Consider the following 20,413-nt stretch of genomic DNA (forward strand, 5'->3'; position numbering starts at 1 on the left):
GTACTCTCCTCCCCACAGCGCATACCTACTGCACAGAGGTGACACGGCAGGCTTTGACTAGAGAATAATACCTGTCTTTGTCACCGCTCTCTATTACCCGACAAGACGGGCATGTTACTGTGGGGGTTCCTCTGGCTCATCTGTCTTCATTAAAAATGCGACTCCACTGGGAGAAAAGGAAAATCAACATAGACAGTGCTGCTAATTTATGTATTCATCATTGTTGCGACATGGGAGGCTTTGTTTGCTGCTGTGCGAGGCTTCAGCACTCACCAAGCATCTTTCCACAGGATTCACACCAGACACTTGTTATCGGAAATGATTTTATTTAAATATAAATATGTGTACAAAGGTACAAGCAACAATAGCTTATTATAGCAAATAAACTTAATACATTATTAAAATGATAAAAACAGATGGCAATTAGTTGAGACTGAAAAAGCATTATTTGCATTGAATGATAGATGGACAACAAACTATGAACCAAAAATAAATCAACAGATAAATGTATATAAAGATTAAATTTACAGTTTAGCAGCTTGCACACTGTACATTAAGGCTCATTAAAAATATAAAAATAAAGACAAGCGATGATCTATGCTCTCACTTTAAATGTCATTGTTCTCTTGTTGACAAATGGCAGTACAGGCATTCATACAGAAATGTCCAGAAAGTGGAACAGGCCATGTGCACAAACCCACGGCTCCAACATGAAATGTTCATGAAGATAAACGCTGAAGAGTTTCACTAGACACATCATTTGCATGCAACAGAGAAAAAGTATGGGCTCAGTCATTTGTACACATGATATTCAGGGTAGTACTGTTTTTGTAAACATGTCAGAGAATCTGGAGTGTGGTGTATACCTTTGGACTGCCGTACTTTACCCATGAGCCTGGTGATGCTGCTTTCAGGTTATCTCTATTCAGGATTGCCAACATTTTATTTGAATCTAAACTCATTTTTGATTGTTCAACAAAAGCAATTTCTTTGTTTCTCCGTTCAGTTAACATTACAACACAGCTCCACCTCTATACAGACAGCACCTTCTTTGGGTTCTTTGACCCCTTCCTTCTCTCTCCTTGTACAATTTTACATCAAATCTTTGTCTTTCACAGAACATCAATCACACATTCTCTTAATTATCCAATGACCATCACCGACCCCTCAGGCTTCACCTCTGATTGAATGTACCAAGTTCAGTGACTGCAGCACTGGTGGTCAGTAGAGCTAGCATGTTGTGCAGAATCATGTTCTGTGGTTAGCTCACTCCTTTGTTGATGATCGACACAAATGTGCTTAGAATTCCTTTTGCATGCCAACAAAACACCAAATGGCAGACAACAGTAAATGTGTTTTTTTTTTCTTGAATATCTTGTAGCTTGTTGTTTCTCCATTCAAGAAATAAGAGGCCATAGCTGATGTTTAGTAAACTCTGGAATGCAGGTAAACAGCTCCCCCAGTCGATTGGCCATTCATATTGATGAGTACATAGTTGGCCCTTACACTGGCAGAATACCTCCACAGTCTGATTGAACACATGGAGATAACCTGATGAGGGATCACACTTATTTAGAAGCTGGACTCGAACATCACTGTCTGTTGATTGCGCTAGCTTCATCGTTGTTCCCGCAATAGAATGGGCTCGGTTATTTCATAACCAAAATGACTTCTTCCAAATGTCCACAAAGGACCATCCAAGTAGAGAAAGTCCTTGAGTACGTTAGTCCACACAGCGGTTATCCACTCACTGTCTCTTGTGTTTAGTCCGTCAGACATGAGTCTGCATTCGCTGTGAGGGACGCCCATAATCAGACTGCTGGGACGACACCTGTGATGAGGCATAAGAGAAACGAGATGAGCTAGACACTTTGCTAGCCTGGTCCGATTGGTCATATGCATCCACCTTCTCATAGGAGGCAGGTTTGACGTAGCTGGTGAAGGCACGGCCATAGGGTGCGGGCAGGTAAGCCGAGTCGCTGTACACAGGGTCTGTGGGGTACATGTTTCCCTGCTGCACCGGCGGCTGCTGCTGCTGCGGCTGCTGCGGCTGCTGCTGCTGCTGCGTGGGCTGCTGCTCGTAGGAGGAGCGGCTCACTGTGTTGGTGGCATACCGGTGGGCAAACTCGTAGATTCGAGGCTGGGTGCCGTGCTGGCCGTACACCGGGCTTGGTGATGGCAGCTGGGAGGGGGTGTAAACCGGACGAGAGTTTGGGGGAAACTCTGAAAATCCAGTGCCTCGAATGTGCCGGTCATCATGTCCACGTACGTTGTAGTATCCATTGGTCGGATCCTAGATCGACAAACATTCAGTCAGGAACTTTCTGTCAAATATGCACATTACACTAGTCATTTGCTAAACATATAAAGGAAGCACTCTGCACCTTGGTGTCTGATCGCTCATCCTCCTCCTCCTCCAGCAGATCGCTGTGTTCTGTCCGGGAAGTCCCTGGAGACTCGCTGCTGTTTGGAGCCTGAGGTTAGACGAAGCACACAGAAGCCTTACTAAGATGAATCTCATTTGAATAAGTGCAACACAAAACCATATCAGCGTTTATGTCAGGCATCACAATCCATTGTCAAAGATAAAGATTAAAAAAAGTATTTTTACCATGGGCTCTTTGACGTCCTCCTCATCATCATTGCCTCTGGTTGCATTGTGATCACTGTGAACTATCTGAACGCGGATATCACTCTTGGAGAGGCGGGTGCATCTTTTACCTATTGACATGAATTAAATAGTTTTTTAGAATATTCCATCAACAGCTAATAATATGAAAAATGTACGTTATCTATTAGAATTGGTAGCTCATACTAACCGTTGAGCTCACCTTTGCCTGTGTGTCTGCAGCATAGAGACACCAAAGTAATGACACATATAAGCAGCACACAGCCTCCTCCAACTGCTCCACCAGCGATGATCAGCATAGGCAGGGCTTCTGTAAAAAGAGCAGTAATAGAATATGGTAAGATTGAGTGACAGACTGAAACTACATACAAAAGTCTACATCCAAATGACTACACAAGGAGGAAAAGATCAATGGATTTGTCTGGCTAATTCCACATTCTACTGAGGCTATATCTATTCATCTTCCATGAGCTCTGTCCTGCTCACAGCTAACATACGCTATTATGCTATTGCCGCCACTCCGACTTCACGCTGCCCAGCGATTGTCTGTAATCTCTGTGAGAGGAGGGTAATAAGGCCTGACATGCAATGAAGCAATAGACAGTAATCTAATTAGAGATTCCAGGATTCCACTGGCCATTTCTCCGGAGACCTCACTCCACCGCCTTGATGTAAATTACTGCTGAAGACCTTTTTTGGTGTCTGCCGCAACAAAGGCTCATACTACAACAGTGTATAGTATCAGTGGCTAATTCTCACATGGCCTAATGGGGCTGGGAACCTGGGTGGGGCTCAGTTACAGTGATACAGAATATGAGCGTGACCACAAACACTTGCGGTTTCCTTCTAATTGACTTTTGTCCCTAATCAATATCTATGTTATGGGGCAAACATATTCATTAAAGGAGCCATCTGCTGATTAAATCAAATTGATTAGAAGAGTATAATTAACATAAGCACAGGACGAGCCTTGTGCTTCCTCTTAATCTGGCCTCTTCGCCACTCTGAGTATTAGTAAAACAGATAGGGTGATGTACCTTGTTCTTTTAGTGTAACTAGAGCGGTGCCGGTGCCAAATCGGTTCCACGCGGTGCAGTTGTAGCGCATCTGGAAGTCCTGCGCCAGAGTCTCGGACAGCACAAGCGTCGACACCACCCCGACACTGCTGGTGACTGTGTGCACCGAGTAACGACCGGAGGAGCCAGAGGACAGAGTCAAGTCTCCGAAGGCCCACACCTGAAGAGAGGAGCCACATCTTTAAGAACACATCTTTATCTTTATCTCCTCACTCTACGTTACTTAATGCCTATGCTGACCGCCAAGCTGCTCTTTTCCTGACATAGTTCACGAGAATAAGTGGGTAGTACTCAGTTACATTTACTTTACTACAACTTTACTACCATACTTTTACTTTTACATAGGGGTGGGCGATATTGAGAAAAATGTATCCTGATAATCATAGTCAGATGATATTATGTCATTCAAACAGGAATGTGTTAAAACATGTCTGAGGTTTAATTATTAGAGAAATGCCAGTAAAAGAAATATAGGCAAGGCAAGGCAAGGCAAGTTTATTTGTAGAGCACATTTCATACACAAGGCAATTCAAAGTGCTTCACAGCAGGAAAAATGCATTCAAATCACAAATAAATGACAGAAACAGAAATACAATAAAATTAACTAAATTAAAAATTATCAATCCAACTGATTTTCTAAACTAATAAAATCACAAACAAAAGAGAAGAGTGCAAAAAAAAAAATCCTTTCAGTCATATGCGCAACTAAAGAAAACTGTTTTTAGCTTAGATTTGAACATGTAGAGTCAGAGTAGAAGCCTGTCTCACATCTTCAGGAAGAATGTTCCAGATTTTAGCTGCATAAAACTGAAATACAGATTCCCCATGTTTTGTCCTGACTCTGGGCACCAGCAGGAGGCCGGTCCCTGAGGTCCTCAGAGTCCGAGATGGTTCATATGGCACTAACATATCCAAGATGTACTTTGGTGCTAGGCCATGGAGAGACTTGTACACAAGCAGAGCTGCTTTAAAGTCTATTCTCTGAGCCACAGGGAGCCAGTGCAGAGACCTGAGAACAGGACTAATGTGATCATACTTCCTGGTTCTGGTCAGGACCCGAGCAGCAGCGTTCTGGATGTACTGCAGCTGTTTTACAGCTCGTTTGGAGAGACCAGTGAGCAGGCCGTTACAGTAGTCTAATCTACTGGAGACAAACGCATGGATAAGTCTCTCTAAATCTGGTTTTGACACTATATTTTTGATTTTGGCAATGTTTTTTAGATGGTAAAAAGCTGCTGATGTTATTGATTTGACGTGGCTATTAAAGTTCAAGTCTGAGTCCATTATTACCCCCAGATTTCTAATTTGGTTTGTAGGTTTTAGAGCGAGACTCTGGAGGTGACCGCTAACACTTTCTCTTTGTTTCTGTGGGCCAAAAACGATTATTTCAGTCTTGTCTGAGTTCAGCTGGAGAAGGTTGTTTTGCATCCACAAACTGATCTGTTGGATGCAGTGACAGTGAATCCACTGGTCCATAGTCACCTGCCGATAGTGAAACATAGATCTGAGTGTCGTCTGCATAATCGTGATAGGACACATTTTCACTGCGTATCAACTGACCTAACGGCAGCATGTAGAGGTTGAACAGAAGGGGACCCAGGACTGACCCTTGGGGCACTCCACAGGTCAGGGTCATGTGGTCTGAGACACAGCTACCAATTTCAACAAAGTACTTCCTGTCTTCCAGATAGGACCTTAACCAGTTTAGGGCAGTGCCAGTGATGCCCACCCAGTCCTCTAGTCTCTGTAAGAGGATCCCATGATCGACAGTGTCAAAAGCAGCACTCAGATCTAACAGAATTAAGACTGAGGCTTTGCCCGTGTCAGTGTTCAGGCGGATGTCATTTGTCACCTTGACAAGAGCAGTCTCAGTGCTGTGATGAGGTCTAAAACCTGACTGAAAAACATCACATGAGTTGTTTATTAAGAGGAAATCTGTGAGCTGTTGGTAAACAACCTTTTCAAGGACTTTACCCAAAAATGGTAGATTAGAGATGGGCCGGTAATGACTCAGTACTGCGGCATCAAGACTGCTCTTCTTTAGGAGAGGCTTTATGACCGCAGTTTTCAAAGACATTGGGAATGTTCCAGATTGAAGCGACATGTTAACTATGTGAGTGAGTGGTGCTAACAAACTGTTCAGCACAGACTTTAGAAATTTGGTGGGTAACACATCAAGGCAGCATGTAGATGAACTCAGACTGGTGATGATCTCATGGACAGTTTTGTCAGTTACTGGTGCAAAGTGAGTTAGCTCTAAGTGTCTTGGTGGTTTTAGGGTAATTTTTTGCATTGTGGGATTTATAGCATTTTTAATGCCCTGAACTTTGTCATTAAAGAATAATGCAAACTCATTACACTTGGATGTGGAAATGAGTTCTAACGGCAGCTGAGCTGGAGGGTTTGTTAATCTGTTTACTGTGGCAAACAGGACACGCAAGTTGTTACTGCAGCTTCCAATTATTTCAGAAAAATATCTTTCCCTAGTTCTACATAAGATTAGGTTGTACATGTTCAGCTTTTCTTTGTAAATCTCTTTTTGAACCTGGAGCTTTGACTTGCGCCATTTCCGTTCGGCCCTGCGGCACTCCCTTTTCTGTGCCCTGACCGAATCATCATTTCTCCACGGCGCCTTCTGCTTATTTTTAACCATTTTAGCCTTTATAGGGGCGATGGTGTCCAGAACATTCAAAACACTAGATGTAACAGAGTTCAACAAATCATTTACATTAGAACATGAGACATTTTCAAAGTTTATCATTTCCATAAACAGTGCACCTGTGCCATCACTTATGTGTCTCCTCTGAACAACTGCAGGACCAACCGGAGGTTGGGGAGAAACAGACAGGTCAAAGAAGACACAGAAATGATCAGACAGAGCAACATCGATCACATTAACATTTGAAATATTTACCCCCTTTGTAATTATGAGATCTAGAGTGTGTCCTTTGCTGTGGGTGGGGCCTCTCACATGCTGAGTAAGACTGAAGGTTTCAAGGACAGCATCAAGCTCTTTAGCGTTTCTGTCACAAATATTATCAACATGCACGTTGAAATCACCTGTAATGACCAAACCATCAAAGTCTGTGCATATGACTGAAAGCATCTCAGTAAAATCATCAATAAAACTTTGGCAGTGCTGGGGAGGCTTGTATAAAACAATGAAGAGAATGGATGGAGACCGTTTTAGCTCCATTTTAAAGGATACATACTCAAATGATGAAAACACCCCAAAAGACAACCTGCGGGTAATTATTTCATCTCTAAAGACAGCACAGACTCCACCCCCTTTTTTGTTTTCTCGTGTTTCAGATTCAAATTTAAAGTTGGGTGGAGCAGATTCTATCAGAACTACATTTCCTGTGTTTTTGTCAAGCCATGTTTCAGTTAAAAACATAAAATCAAGATTATAAGAAGAAATACAATTATTAATTAAGAGAGATTTGTTACATAAGGATCTGACATTTAGCACAGCAAGTTTCAGACTAGTTTCAGTGGGACTGGGCTTTATCTTTTCACAGGGAATATGAATCACATTTCTCAGATTGGGCCTGACTCGCATTTTGTTTTTCCATCTGTGTGATGATGTGACTACAGAAATAGCACTAGGGGGGGCTCTTTTTACATAGGGCCCCGGGTTGGTTTGATTTTTAATGTGACAATAAGTCCCGGCAACGCTGAGTCCCAGTGCATCCTAGCTATGGGAGATACCAGGTGAAAGGCGAGGTTGGATGGGTGGTGGGGCTTTTGTAGCCAAGCAGAGTTTGGGACTTATAATATAAATGTTTTAAACAATAAACCTGATATTCAAACTGTGCACGTCTTCAAAACAACATCAACAATAGTATTTAAATTTCTTTGCCCACAAATTGCCCACATCTAATTATTAGTTTAAAGCACTCAGCACTCTTACTTGGGTAAATGTTTTGTCTACAAGTGACAAAAAATGTATTTATTTATTTCATTTTTGTGGTCAATCAATTAAAAATACCAGATTTATTGCGTTATTTACTATTTTGTTCTAGTACTTACATTAAATTACAAATAAGACTCTCTTACTTATGCTTACTTGGGTAATTTCCTGAACCATTACTTTGTGCTTCTGCTTGAGTAATTGTTTTTTGACGTAACTTTCCTCTTACTTGAGTAAATCTTTTGGCATTCTCTTCCCAACTCTTCTCACAGCTCATGTTTAAGCTGCCTCCCACGTGTGCCCTGTGGGTGAGGCCTAAGGAGGGTTAGCTCGCTGCTGTATGAAATAAGGCTGCTGTGTGCTGTCTCCGGCTCTGGGGCCAGTAGGGCACCTGTCTCTCACTCCTCCTCACACCCTAATTATCCTCTCTCAGCCCAGTGTATGCTCAGAGGTTCAGTGGGGTCAGCCAAGTGACGCCTCTCGGGCCGCTAATTGAATGCGCTTTGGCTAAAAACCTGCTGGAAACCTGTCTCCTGCTGCTCCCCTCTACACTACTGTCTTTTCAGTGCAAGTTAGAGCAATTACAGTTGTGAATAAGTGTGTGTTTGTTGGTGGGTGAGATGTGAAGGTGAGGTCAGGGTTAAAACCACACTGAGTGACGTGTGTAGGTGTGATAGGGCAACGTGCAAGGCTCCCTTCATAAAGCAAATGACTTGGGAGATAAAAAAAAAAAAAAAGAAGATGCGCCACTTACAATCTTATCAGGTGGGGGGCTGCTTCCTACTCGGCACTCCAGCTTGCCCTTGGAGTGCTTGATGGCGTGCTGTGTGGCATCTGCTGTGATGATAGGTGGGCCTGGTGTGAAGAACAAAGCGAATAGCAGAACAATGAAAACCCTATTAATATTACACAGCCGTCACGCGCAAATAATTGTACTGTAGGTTTAAATAAACGCCACCAACCGTTTACAGTCAGAGTAACGTCTCTCTCCGCCACGCCAATCCGCGGCACGATGGCCTTGCACGTGTAGACCCCCGCATCCTCCTGGGTCACAGCCTTCAACTGCAAGGTGTTACTGTTACCGAGCACCTGGAGGGACAAGATAAGCGCGAAGTGAGAAAAGATTGTGAAGAGATGTGCTAGAGCAAAGCTAATTCAACAGGCGAGGACTTCTGCGTCGGCTTCAGTGAGGTGGGCCGGCCGTCGTAACTAATGCTAGTGGTTTTGAGTTTAATTTCATTGTGAAGAGCCTTAATCAGAGCATTAAACACTCGAACCGCAACGGAGCGATCGTGCCGCTGCGGAGATTGTTGTAATTAAACAGTGGGGACGGACGGGAGCATAGCGTGGTGTGAGTGGGCCTTAGCCTTTGGAGTAGCCCCACACACTCAGTGCTCCTTAGCTCATTGATCCTGTCATTCCATCATGCTGTGATTAATCCATTTTCCCCACACACCAATGCGCCCCCGTCCTGTCACCGCTGCCCACATCCCTCCCACTCTTCAATTTTTTTTTTTTTATTTCAGCACACTTATGGAGTAACCCAATTAATCCATTACAGTGGGACAGTGGCAGTAGGCGGATTAGAAGGGGGAAAAAAAAGTCCTGGCATGATTTGCACAGAAAGGCTAAAAGCTTTCACTCTTAAGGCCTGACAGCATCGCTTACGCCATCTTTTTTTACTGGGGTGTTCACTCCTGCACCACCTAAGAAATCATATTAGAAGCCCCTCTGATGTTCTCACTGATGGGACAAGCTAAGAGACTTTTTATCTGATGATGTGGAGCTGCGATGGAAACATCCAATTTGCTTTTTTCTAGCAAATTGATTTAGAGCAAATGAAAGGGTCTAATGTGGTGGAAGCCTAGAATATCTGAGGGCAAAATAACTAATACTGAGGTTTAAAGAGGTGGAAAAAGTACAGTAAATATCAGTTCTGCAAAAATGATAGTAACCTTGACGAAATTGATTTTCAGGGGTGGAAAGAGAACTGAAAATGTATACACAAGTAAAAGTATGAAGTATGCATGAAAGACACAACCCAAAAAAATCTACAAAATTGCAGTAACATGAGTATTTGTAATTCGTTATTTTCCACCCCTTTGCAACAATGACACAATCACTAATGTTACTGCTTATACTGTTTCTTATACTACTGCTATACTTCACATTCACTTGTTTTTTTCACGTAAAAACGGACCTTTCTCCTAAAACATTAACAATCAATAACAAAAATGCTTTACAACTGACTCAAAAAGATGTCTACCCATATACTTAATAAGACATGTGTAGCCGGTTACTTCCCAATTCTGCTGAAATGAATGATTGACGAATAAATGGCAATACTGCATGGATGTCACTGGACAGTTTTCTGCCAGAGGCCTTGTGCCCTGAGGGAGCATGGAGAGAGGAGGTGTTGAAGCCTGAGCAACAGAAGAGTGTGAAGGGGATGTGTGAGGGATTCATGCCTGTAGGCCCGGGATCACTCTGGGGGAACAGTGTTACAGTGTTGAAGCCTGGTGTTGAAGGGGCTCTGCTGCCAAAATAAGGTGATGACTAATGCGAGGCTCCCTTACCACGTTGGAGCCTTGCTTTGTCCAGGCCAGCGTCAGAGGAGGGTTCCCGGTCCAGGCGCAAGTGAAGGCAGCGTCCATCCCCAAATCCACCGTCATTGGCTTGGGCTCCGAGAGAAGTTTGGGGCCGACTGGGGTGAAGCAGCACAGAGCAACAACCAATCAATAGTAGAAAAAGCTTCAGTTGTAGTCATCTGGACTCAGTTAGAAAAAATAGACGTTTCGACTCTCATCCAAGAGTCATTGTCAATAAAAGAATTTAGATCGCGAACTCCGATATTTATCCTATTCTGTGGTAAGTCCAGCCCATTGGGCGGAGCCTTCCTGAAGTAGAAAGAGTTGTTTGTTTCAACAGAAACTCCCCCCTTGTATCTACTAACCAATCAATACAGGTTTGGCTTTGAAGAAACAGCATAAACAGAGAATCATGAAAAACGAAGCTTACACTGGACGTCCACCAGAGTGCTAACGTTGGTGTTGCCTACAGAGTTGGACACCTCACAGGAGACGGGGTCCGTGAAGTAAGAATAGTCCACTGTCACCTCTAGGCTGTCCCCGTTTGCCTCTGTGATGGGGACTCCTCCTTTGGACCACCTGGGACACACCAATAATCACATTATACACTTGCATTAGTTCGGGGAAGGCACTTAGCCAGGCGTGACAAAGTGGCTATTAGCTGATTCATGGCTCGTGTCAATCTCAATCAAACTCTGCCAATCACACAGGCCATTTATGCTCTCCTTCACAACAAGCACATACACAGCAGAGTTCAAATGTGGCTTATCTACACCGGGCTCAATGGTATAGACACATCTGCAGGTTGGAGCATTTCCCCATGTTTACCTGTATCCAGTGATCTCTGGGTTGGCCGCGGCAGAGCAGATAAAGAGGACCTTGGCTCCTTCAGTCACTGTCTGTGGCTGGACTGATAGTGTCACTGCAGGAGGGTCTAAGGTGAAAACAAAATCACTCAGTATCAAGGCAAAAGTTACAAACACACCTATGAACGATCATTTTAAAGTACGGTATGTATATAAGCCTTTTTGCTCATTCACTCTGGTTAATCATTACTAATGTTGGGGACTTCAGTAGTATTTTTTTTGCATGAAGTTGCCATAATGAATGTTTATATTAGTTTTTTTTTACATACACTCTTCATCCACATGCATTTCCATATTGATACGTTTCAATATGGAAGCTGTTAGCTTTACCTTTCTTTGGAAGGGTAAAGCTAACTGGAGGCACTGCTTGTTCTGAAGCTCGTTAGACTTAATTTAAGACTGTTTTTTTCTTTCGTTTTTTAAATCTGACTAGAACAAACTGATTTGTGCAGTTAAACATGCCCCTTTCAAATAACATCAAAGTCTAGCTAGCACAATAACAGTTTCCCAATTACTGCCACTTTATCCTTGAAAATCAAACAACTACCGTAGACATGGCCATGAACACTCGTGTTGATCTCAGACTCTAAATAATTTGTTTTTGTATTTTTTCTGTTAAATCATCAGATAATCTTAAACCTGATCAAATCTATCTGGCTGTATTTCATAATGTGTGCAAACAACACAGAAATCAAATAGAAAACTGGCTGGACTGTAACTGTAATGTTCCTGAGGTGTACTCACGCTGGACATTGATGGTGATGGATGTTTGGCGTCCCGCGGGGGCCGCCTGGTTTAGGACCCGGCAGGTGTAGGTCCGTCCGGAGTCGCTGTCCTCCGGGACGATGGGGAGCATACTGACAGCAGACTCTCTCTTCCCATCCTCCATAAGTGTCTACAATGCAACAATAAAAACGCACAGCAATTTACAGCAGCGTGTCGCCTGTGTACTTTTACAGTCTAAATACGTGTCTAATACCAAGTAGCACTGAGAATGGTTATGGCACCACATCGTCAGACGCTGTTCGAGAATGTATTTAGAAAGCTCTCAGTGACACGGAGAGTTCTATTTTTTAAGTGCAATGTATTAAAATTGCCATCTCCTTCTTTGACGTGGCTGTTAAATCATACGTTTTACGATGCAGCAGGGAATATTTTGCTGGTCTCACATTTCTGAAAGTGTTCCCCGTCAGCGCTCCTTGTTTGTCATCATCTTTTAAATCTATTTACTGCTTCCAGAAATCAATACACCTAAGTGAGGAAAGGTGTAGATTCCCAAGATGTGGCTCACAGCTTCCAGACTAAAACACACATCAGTGCCCCGCATCTAAAAGCGTGAATGCCAATTGGCCCATAGACATGGTTTGTGGGCCCACATGTTGGAGAAAAGAAAGCGCAAGCTGAGCCTTCTCCCTGGACAGTGATGTCAATGAACCCTTTCCCGACCACAGCTGGACACAGAAAGTGTTTTTATGCTAGATTAAATCACATCACTTCCTGTCACCACCTCGCATGTAGAGTGCTTTCCATATCTCTCTGCTCCTCCATGTTTTGAATGTTGCTATCACGCATCACTATTTCTCCTCCACTCTTCTCCTCTGCCCACACATCCTCCTCTTTCTCCTCCTCCTCCTCCTCTTCTTCCTTCTCAGTGCAAGCTTCCTAAATGTACCGTTTAGCGTAGTTTAGCGTGATCAGGGAGCATGAAAAATGTGACACTTTTCCCAGCCGTGGCAAGCCGTACGCTCCGCCGCATTCCCATTGTGTTTCTGCATTGTTGTGGTTGATTTCTCCTCCGCAGAAAACTCTACTGTATGAAACACTCATGCCTGTCTGAGCTTTGGCATGCTCCAGTTGTGCTCTAGTGTGGCTGCATTAGTGAGCAGGGGGGTGAGCGGGGGAGGGGGGGAGGAGCAGTGGGAGCAGGGGGTCACAACAGACGGGAGGAGGGCTGCAGTGAGCGGGCGAATCGGGAGCAAAAGGTGGCAAAATATAAGACCATTAACGGTAGCTGGGAAAAAGGTCATTTTTATTGGAACGGGACATCAAGATTTATTCCGCTCTTATGTTATTTCGTGTAATGTTTTTTTTTTTAATAATACATTATATATAATTTAGTAGCCTTGGAAATGGCACAGACATTTATTTTAATCCTACCTTTGCTTAATAGGTTTCCAGTGCAACAAGGCTACTGTAGTGTGACCGGTGTTGGGGAGAATACTGTGAAAATGTATTTAGTTGCATAGTACTGAATAACTGCATTGTGTAAAAAATGTAATGTGTCATTTTCAGTTCTATGGGCCAATCAACCTAAATAGTATGATGAAATACAGCAATGTGTTCTTTTGGTTTCAAGAAAGTATTTTGAATACCACCACATGACAGATTAAATGTACCAGATGACAGATGGTACATGTACTAAGTTAATTCCTAACAATGAGAAAAAAAGGATAATGTAACTTTGTTGATTTCCCATATCCCCATACTGAGAGTATAAATGATAAAATGCAGCTTTATTCTGTACCTTAGAGTAAATGGCTGACTCCATGACCTCTCCGTCCCTGTACCAGGTGATTTCAGCTGCAGGTTTGGCTCCTGAGGCTTTGCAGGTGAGGTTGTGTGGTGTGTGAGCTTTCAGGCGCACCACTGGACCACCCTCCACCACCGGGTCTGAAGGGGGAACTGCACAGAACAAAACAGAAGAAATAAACACTTAGAACAAAAACTCATTTGCTCCAGACTGGTGCACAGTTTCACTGATATTGAGCTGGAGTTGCTCTTAGCTCAGCATCAATAAATCGCTACAGCAACAAGAAAAACATATCCTAGATTTTCTCGGTTTCCGTCATAATAGGGTATGGATTAACAAACACTTGTCATTTATCAAAAAACACAAACAAACACACATAAACCTTATTTTCTTTCCGGGGACAAACATTATTTCTCTATTTGCTCTTACTGTTGCAGAGTGATGTTTCAAGTGAATTGCTTATTTGTTCATTTATTTGGATGGTTTCGCACGCACCATTGGCAAGTCAAGCATGCCAGCCCTGATGAAGGCGCCTATCTCCCCGACCAATAAGAGAAGGCGTAAACATGGAGTTTGTGCTGGCCTTTCTCGCTCTTTCACCGAACCAATTTCACTCTGTGTATCTGAATTGTCAGAGGTCCTTCCACTGCCGCGCTACGGACACTAATGGAATCCGAGAGCTAGGTGATTTTAATTTCCATGCCGATTCCCCTGACTGCACTCCTGCGTTGACTCCTTTGACTGTGCCGGATTGCTTTGGTGTCGTCTGGCCACATTGATTCGCACACACACTAAACAGCCCTTTTCAACCCCTATGTCCACACACAATCAGGGGGTCTAAAGCAATGCATCTGATTCATTTTTATGTAGATGTAACATTTGCGAACCGAGCTTTTATAGTGCTGTTAAAGGAATTTTAAGTGCTATTATGAAGTTGTGTTCCAGCCTCCACATGGGCATCTTTGACTCATTGTGTGGGCAGTGGATGACCAGTCCGCCTCAGGACCTTTGTTTTATGCTGTGACACTAAACTTATGAAAGGCTGGCAGCCTCAAATGATCCTACAAAGCATGTTGCCTTTCCATGGCAACTCCATCTATGGCACTCATCTCTGACTACATGAACTGGCACCTTAATGCCAACAGCTTGACTCAAGGACAACACGTTCTGCAATAAGAACCGAGTAAGTCCTCCGAGTTTTCCCCTCTTTGTGCTCGTAAGCAAATACAAACACAATTGACAGGTTTAATTAATAGATGGATGTTCCTTTACATGCCAGCAGATGCCAGCAGTGCTATGCCATATCCATCTCCCAAAGGACCCTCCTCTCTTCCCCTCACCCCTCCCTCCCTGGTCGGAAGTCCCACATGAAGAAGTAGATCACTCACTTCATGTTAATGTAAAAAGCGCAGTGCAGTTGACAAATGTTGTGGCTCATTCTAAAATGTGCTAACAGTGCAAACTCTGACTTTCAAGTGATGAGGCGAGTCATTTGTGACTACAGCAATCACATTACCCCGACGTCCACACTGCCGTGATTATCACTTCTGAGGCACAGGAACAGGCCATATTTTTTCCTGAATCTCTTGGCTAAGCATTAATATGAGACATTAGGGGAGTGAACAGGGAAGAGATGTTTGTTATGTTCCTCTGGTGAGTCGCTGGTAAATAGTTTGTTGTTAATTGAGAAATGTAGTATTTGTTGTTGTACTGTGTATAATGATACTGTAGGAAAGATAATTAACTTTAGTCCCAACTTAAGTTTAAAATAATACTATTATTACTCTGAAAGTGTGGAATTGTCCCACTGCCCAACATCATAAATGTCTTGAACCAAATATATATTTTAGCTCAGGGATAAATGTTTTTTTCTACTGAGCCACAAACCAACCAAATAAATAGGCTTCTTCTTTTAAGCAAAGTTTGTATCTCAAAATAAAACAGAATCTCTTTATATGAACCATATTTGGGCCATATTGACAAAAATTAACCTCTCAATATTTTTGGTGTATCTTGATAACGACATTCTGGTGATCCAACAAAAATAAAAATAAAAAATGAAAATATGTCTTTACATTTATTAGTTGAGGTTTGGTTATTAAACACATGTGAAATGTCTGTAAAAGTTCAGAAATATAATTTTATACCCTTAATACAAAGTTTGGATCCAAGCTTTTTCATTTTAAGTTTTAATCAGCTCTTTTTATAGCATTTTTCACTCTACAATATAAACTCAAATGTTGCATATCAAAACAACAGCCATAATAATATCCAAATTTGGGTATAGTGCCCACTTTAAACATATCATTTATATAAATTCCCTATTACATATTTGTTCTACACTTATTGCACTGCACAGAGCTGTAGGTTTGCTCAGTACTCATGTGCGCTGTAATGAAGACACTGTCCTGATTGGCTGCCTGTCCTCCACAAAGGCGTGCCGCGGTAGATCATGTTTCTTACCTAGTACAGTGAGCTTGGCACGGTGGGAGCGCAGTCCTGCCTGTGTAGCCTGACACTCATACACCGCATCATCCACCAACTCAGCCGAATCGATCAGCAAGCTGTGCTCGCCTGATAGCGGGTCGCCCATTAAGGAGTAGCGTGTCCAGCCTGCGTGAAGCCAACGAGGAGAAATGCATTAGAGAGGCAAACAAACCATGATAAACATATAGGGAACTGACGCGTGCTGACAACAAGTGAGGACAAATAGACAGAAAGCTCATTATGGTGGCATTATGAGACACAGCACGCACAATAAAGCCAGGATGTTAAGGTCAAGAGGAAACTTTGCTGCGTCTTCTTCACTTTTGAACACATTTAAATGCCAAGATGTGACAAGAAAGAATTCATTATCTACCTTCTTACAAGACCCTTAAAATGCTAAAGAACAAATTAAAGTTTGGTCTGTGCAGCTGCGGTCTGTCTGCATGCCGTACATTGCTCTCTCACATTCATTTGTGTAAAACCTTAACAGTTGACAGAGAAGGCCGCATTTGTAATGAGATGTGGCATTGATCGCGACAAGACAGAGCGAGACGGGGGAAGCAATAACACCGGTGTAGTGGAGACAAACGTATCGCCTAGTACCTGGTAAATCTCGCTCTCCTCCCAGCGCCAGGCCGTCTTTGGTCCACTGCACCATCCCTCTGTAGCCCACGATGACACAGGGAAGGGTCACCGACTGGCCGGCAACTACCACCTGGTCCTGGGGCTGCTGGGAGAAGTAGGCTGCTTTGGAGGCCCCTGGAAGAAAGAGAGAAATGTGATGTGAATATATTATTGACATGTTTCTTTAATTTCATGATTCAGTCATTCACTTCATTCATAAAAACAGAGAAAGGTAACAAGACAGTGCCGTAAATCCCTAGTCAAAGAAGCAGCATGAAAGAGGAATATTATGTAGTTGTTCCTTTGATCCATGTTCATGCTTTTATACATTAAAGGTGCACTATCTACCTGCTTAAACATGTCTATCTTGACTTTATTCAATTGAAAGTGTTGCACTGGTACTTGGTAATGTCACATGGGCATGAATATATTTTATGCCATTCTGTGGAACATTCCCGGCAAGACAATAACATGGAGAATGAAGTTTTGAATGCTGTGCCAGAAAAGACAAAATGGGTTTGCTAAGTGAAGTACAACCTGCAAAATCTGTTATATTGATTTCGGAGTGCCTTTAAGTATCTTTATTAAATACACTTATGAATTTGTTTTTGAACTGTATCATGGTGGAAACATTTACACTTTCCTTTGGACAGTGTTATAGAAAAGTGGCAGCAAAGTTCTCTGTATATACAAAGTACAAACTGATGTTAACACAAGTTGAAATGCATAAAATAACATTTCATTGCAGATTCTGACACGCTCCGACGGGATGGATGTAGCGAACATGTGAAAACCGTGGCTTCTTGAGTCAGCAGCGGCTCATAACTTATTTAACTCTTTTTCCGACACCATATGGTTATTTGCGCGTTGGCATGAAGAAAACCACCGTCTCGGGAGGAAAATCCGCCTGTCGTTCTTGTGCTTTTTAGTAAAAATGGATGTTAAACAATCAAAACTCCATTAAAGTTCCCTGGGGATCCATCCGTTTGAGGCTGCTAGGGAAATTCAGCGGAGACACACCTGCTGCTGCTTAGGCGCTGTGTTTAAGTGCGCTTAGCTTACGGAGGCGTCTTGCAGGATTGGTTGGTCTGGCTTCACACACAGGAACAAGGAACACAGCTTGAATACGGATCCAGTGCCTCATCTGTTTGTGCCTCTATATGCTAAAGATTGAGCATTACAAACCCCACTGGCAGGAGAAAGATGGCAGCGCTCCAGAGGTAACTAATCCACATGGGGAAGGTAGAAGGAGCGCATGGTTGGTTATCTAAGTGGGGTGCGTGTATGAGTCAGTTGGGGAGGACTTAAACTCTCCTTTTTTTTTTAAACTTCTTTGTTGCATGGCGGAGAATGGTCGGGAAGCGGGACAGCGAAAGATAAAGAGGGTTCTATTCAGGCGGTGTTAAGCTCCCTCCCTCCTTGGCTTCTCTTGGTGGGAGCGCTTAAACAGACAGGCTTGGACCCCCCTCCCTCTTCTCCCTGTCCTGATCCAAGCAAAAGAAAGCTGCTGAAAAGGAGGGCAACATACGGCGGCCAGAGACGCGCTATTGTCCCCTTGTCCCACTCTTTTAATAGGCCTCTTCATTTCCAATCAATCCTGCTAAATGCAAGTTTAATAGCTTTTCAATAGGAGCTTTTCCCCCCAGAGGGTAGCTGGGATTTTCTCTCGCGCTTCTCTCACCCTTGTTCTCGTTTCCAGCTTTACTGCCTCCCCTCCTCACGCCATTCTCTCCAGTTTTCTTTGGTTTACAAAAGTGCACATACGGGGGGGTCTTGGAAAGGTTGTTGGTGGGTTTATTCCCGACTCAATTATCCACTTCATCTTGGGGCACACCATGAACTTAACCCTGCCCCGTGCTTTCTCAGCACCCGACGCCAAACTCCCTCCGCAATGTGCAACGAAGCTATGTGAACTCAAAAATCTCTGGTGTTTGTTTAATCTTTCTCTAACCAAAGATCCAAAGATGTATAAACTTTAAATAGTACATTTCATCACACTAACTTTCAGTACATCAGCTTTCCAGTAGTGTTTTTATGTAGTCTTCCAGAAGCTGGCAAACAGGTTGACGCTGTGCTGTGTGCGCCTTGAACTGTGGATCAAAAGGGACCAATTTGAAAACTAGAAATGAGAAATGAACCAGGCCATTACACGTTTAGCGGAGGCTGGCATTTTCCCCCTCACAGCCAGAGAAGTGCCTTTTCTCCAGTCACAGTTAATCTTTTGGGGATTTATACCCTTTTTACTCACAATAGCGCGAAACATCAATTCCAATTAAGCATCTCGCCTGGAGTTTCTAAATGTTTACAATGATAATAATAACTCCGCTATGTAGACTGATTGTTTTGATGGATTACATGCTCAGAATTGTTGTCTTTGCTTCACCCACGTGCAATTTTACATGCTCACATATGGCAATTATCATCGCTCACAGTCTGATGCATACATCATGTTACAAATATAAAGTACCCAGTTCGCGGCGTACATCCATTGGCGCTCTTATTGAAAATGCTCTACAGAACATCTCCACTGGCTAATGACTCATGCCAGATTCCTTAATTCCTCCTTGCTGAATTAGACAATTCTTTGACGGTGTATTAGCAGCTTAATTACTGAATACATTTCTGATGGAGGGAAAGCAAGAGAAGGGAATGGAACAGAAACTAGACAATGAAAAAGTGGAGGAGAATAAATGGGGAAACTGTGGGTGTGAACTAGGGACGTGCTGTGCTGCAGAAATGTACACAAACATGGCTCTGGAGGCACGACAGTCCTGATATGAGCAGCTCCAGTTGGCTGGGGATGAATGGCTCAAAAAAGGCAACAATCTCCTTGAAATTCATATATTTTTCCCTGCACGACTTTATTTACTACACTGCTGCAGTGTGGCTGTATTTAACGTATCATTTCTAATATATAAAGACTAATATACTTATGGTAAGTGAGGGAACAGGGCATGTTGTTTAAATGTGTGAAGACCTGCTCAGATGTATATATTCGTATAGCTACCGGTAATCTAAAGGTTTAAATGTATTTTTTCTAATTTCATTTCAAATACCCTGAAACCCTGAAACAAAATACCTAAATGTATCTTCAACTGGTTACTCAGGTCAAAATTTGGTCTGTCTTGTTGCATTTTCTTTTAGATAAGTAAAGATTCTACCACAGCTGAATATTGGGAGCTTTGTACTTTCTCATTACAGAAATCCTCACCTTCCTCGTAGCGAGTGTATGCATTTCTATTTCTCAAAAACAAGGTCAAAACATTCGGGCGGATACATTTTAATCCGGATTTCTGAAAGTGGAATATCATTTCACGCCGACGGTGCACACGGAGCAAAGTTTGCCTAAATGTGTGTGCGTTTATGCTTTATAGCGAGAGCTGAGTCTGCATGTTGGTTTAGCACATCCAAGTGTGAGGCATTTGCATGTGTCACCGAGCATACACAGAAGTAACACATTATAAGTAACCATTTGACTTTGAATTGTAATTTGTAATATATTAAAGCTTTAATTTTACTGCTTGTTGTGTGGTAGAATTGAAGAGAATTACAAATACTCTTGTTATTTTGGTTTGTAATATATAACTACATTAATGCTTTCACTTTTTGTGTCGTAGAACATATATGCAACGTAATCTGTTGTGTTTACTCTTTACAATTTAGGTCAGTTTATGTATTTGTTTTAGTATTACAGCTATAA

General features: G+C 42.6%; 1 protein-coding gene across 3 annotated transcripts in view; it reads right to left on the minus strand.

The window, feature by feature from the left end:
• Window positions 1-306: 306 nt before the first annotated feature.
• kirrel3l (kirre like nephrin family adhesion molecule 3, like) overlaps window positions 307-20,413 on the minus strand; it is a 37,093-nt gene continuing 16,986 nt past the window's right edge. The window contains exons 2-16 of one of the 3 annotated variants that reach the window (XM_072460482.1): window positions 16,693-16,848; window positions 16,066-16,215; window positions 13,597-13,754; window positions 11,817-11,967; window positions 11,035-11,140; window positions 10,637-10,785; window positions 10,195-10,322; window positions 8,581-8,707; window positions 8,373-8,473; window positions 3,667-3,865; window positions 2,820-2,939; window positions 2,612-2,721; window positions 2,385-2,474; window positions 1,907-2,293; window positions 307-1,831 (exon numbers count right to left, since the gene is read on the minus strand). In XM_072460482.1, the coding sequence (XP_072316583.1) occupies window positions 1,772-1,831; window positions 1,907-2,293; window positions 2,385-2,474; window positions 2,612-2,721; window positions 2,820-2,939; window positions 3,667-3,865; window positions 8,373-8,473; window positions 8,581-8,707; window positions 10,195-10,322; window positions 10,637-10,785; window positions 11,035-11,140; window positions 11,817-11,967; window positions 13,597-13,754; window positions 16,066-16,215; window positions 16,693-16,848 (2,192 nt within the window). In that variant the 3' untranslated portion in view covers window positions 307-1,771. Of the gene's footprint in view, window positions 2,294-2,384; window positions 2,475-2,611; window positions 2,722-2,819; window positions 2,940-3,666; window positions 3,866-8,372; window positions 8,474-8,580; window positions 8,708-10,194; window positions 10,323-10,636; window positions 10,786-11,034; window positions 11,141-11,816; window positions 11,968-13,596; window positions 13,755-16,065; window positions 16,216-16,692; window positions 16,849-20,413 lie in introns of all 3 variants that reach the window. The other 2 variants (XM_072460481.1, XM_072460478.1) reach the window with 2 other exon arrangements.

Source organism: Eucyclogobius newberryi, unplaced genomic scaffold, assembly GCF_026437365.1.
Source record: "Eucyclogobius newberryi isolate DKJ021-1_F unplaced genomic scaffold, fEucNew1.0.hap1 SCAF_3, whole genome shotgun sequence".
In the NCBI taxonomy this organism is placed as follows: domain Eukaryota; kingdom Metazoa; phylum Chordata; class Actinopteri; order Gobiiformes; family Gobiidae; genus Eucyclogobius; species Eucyclogobius newberryi.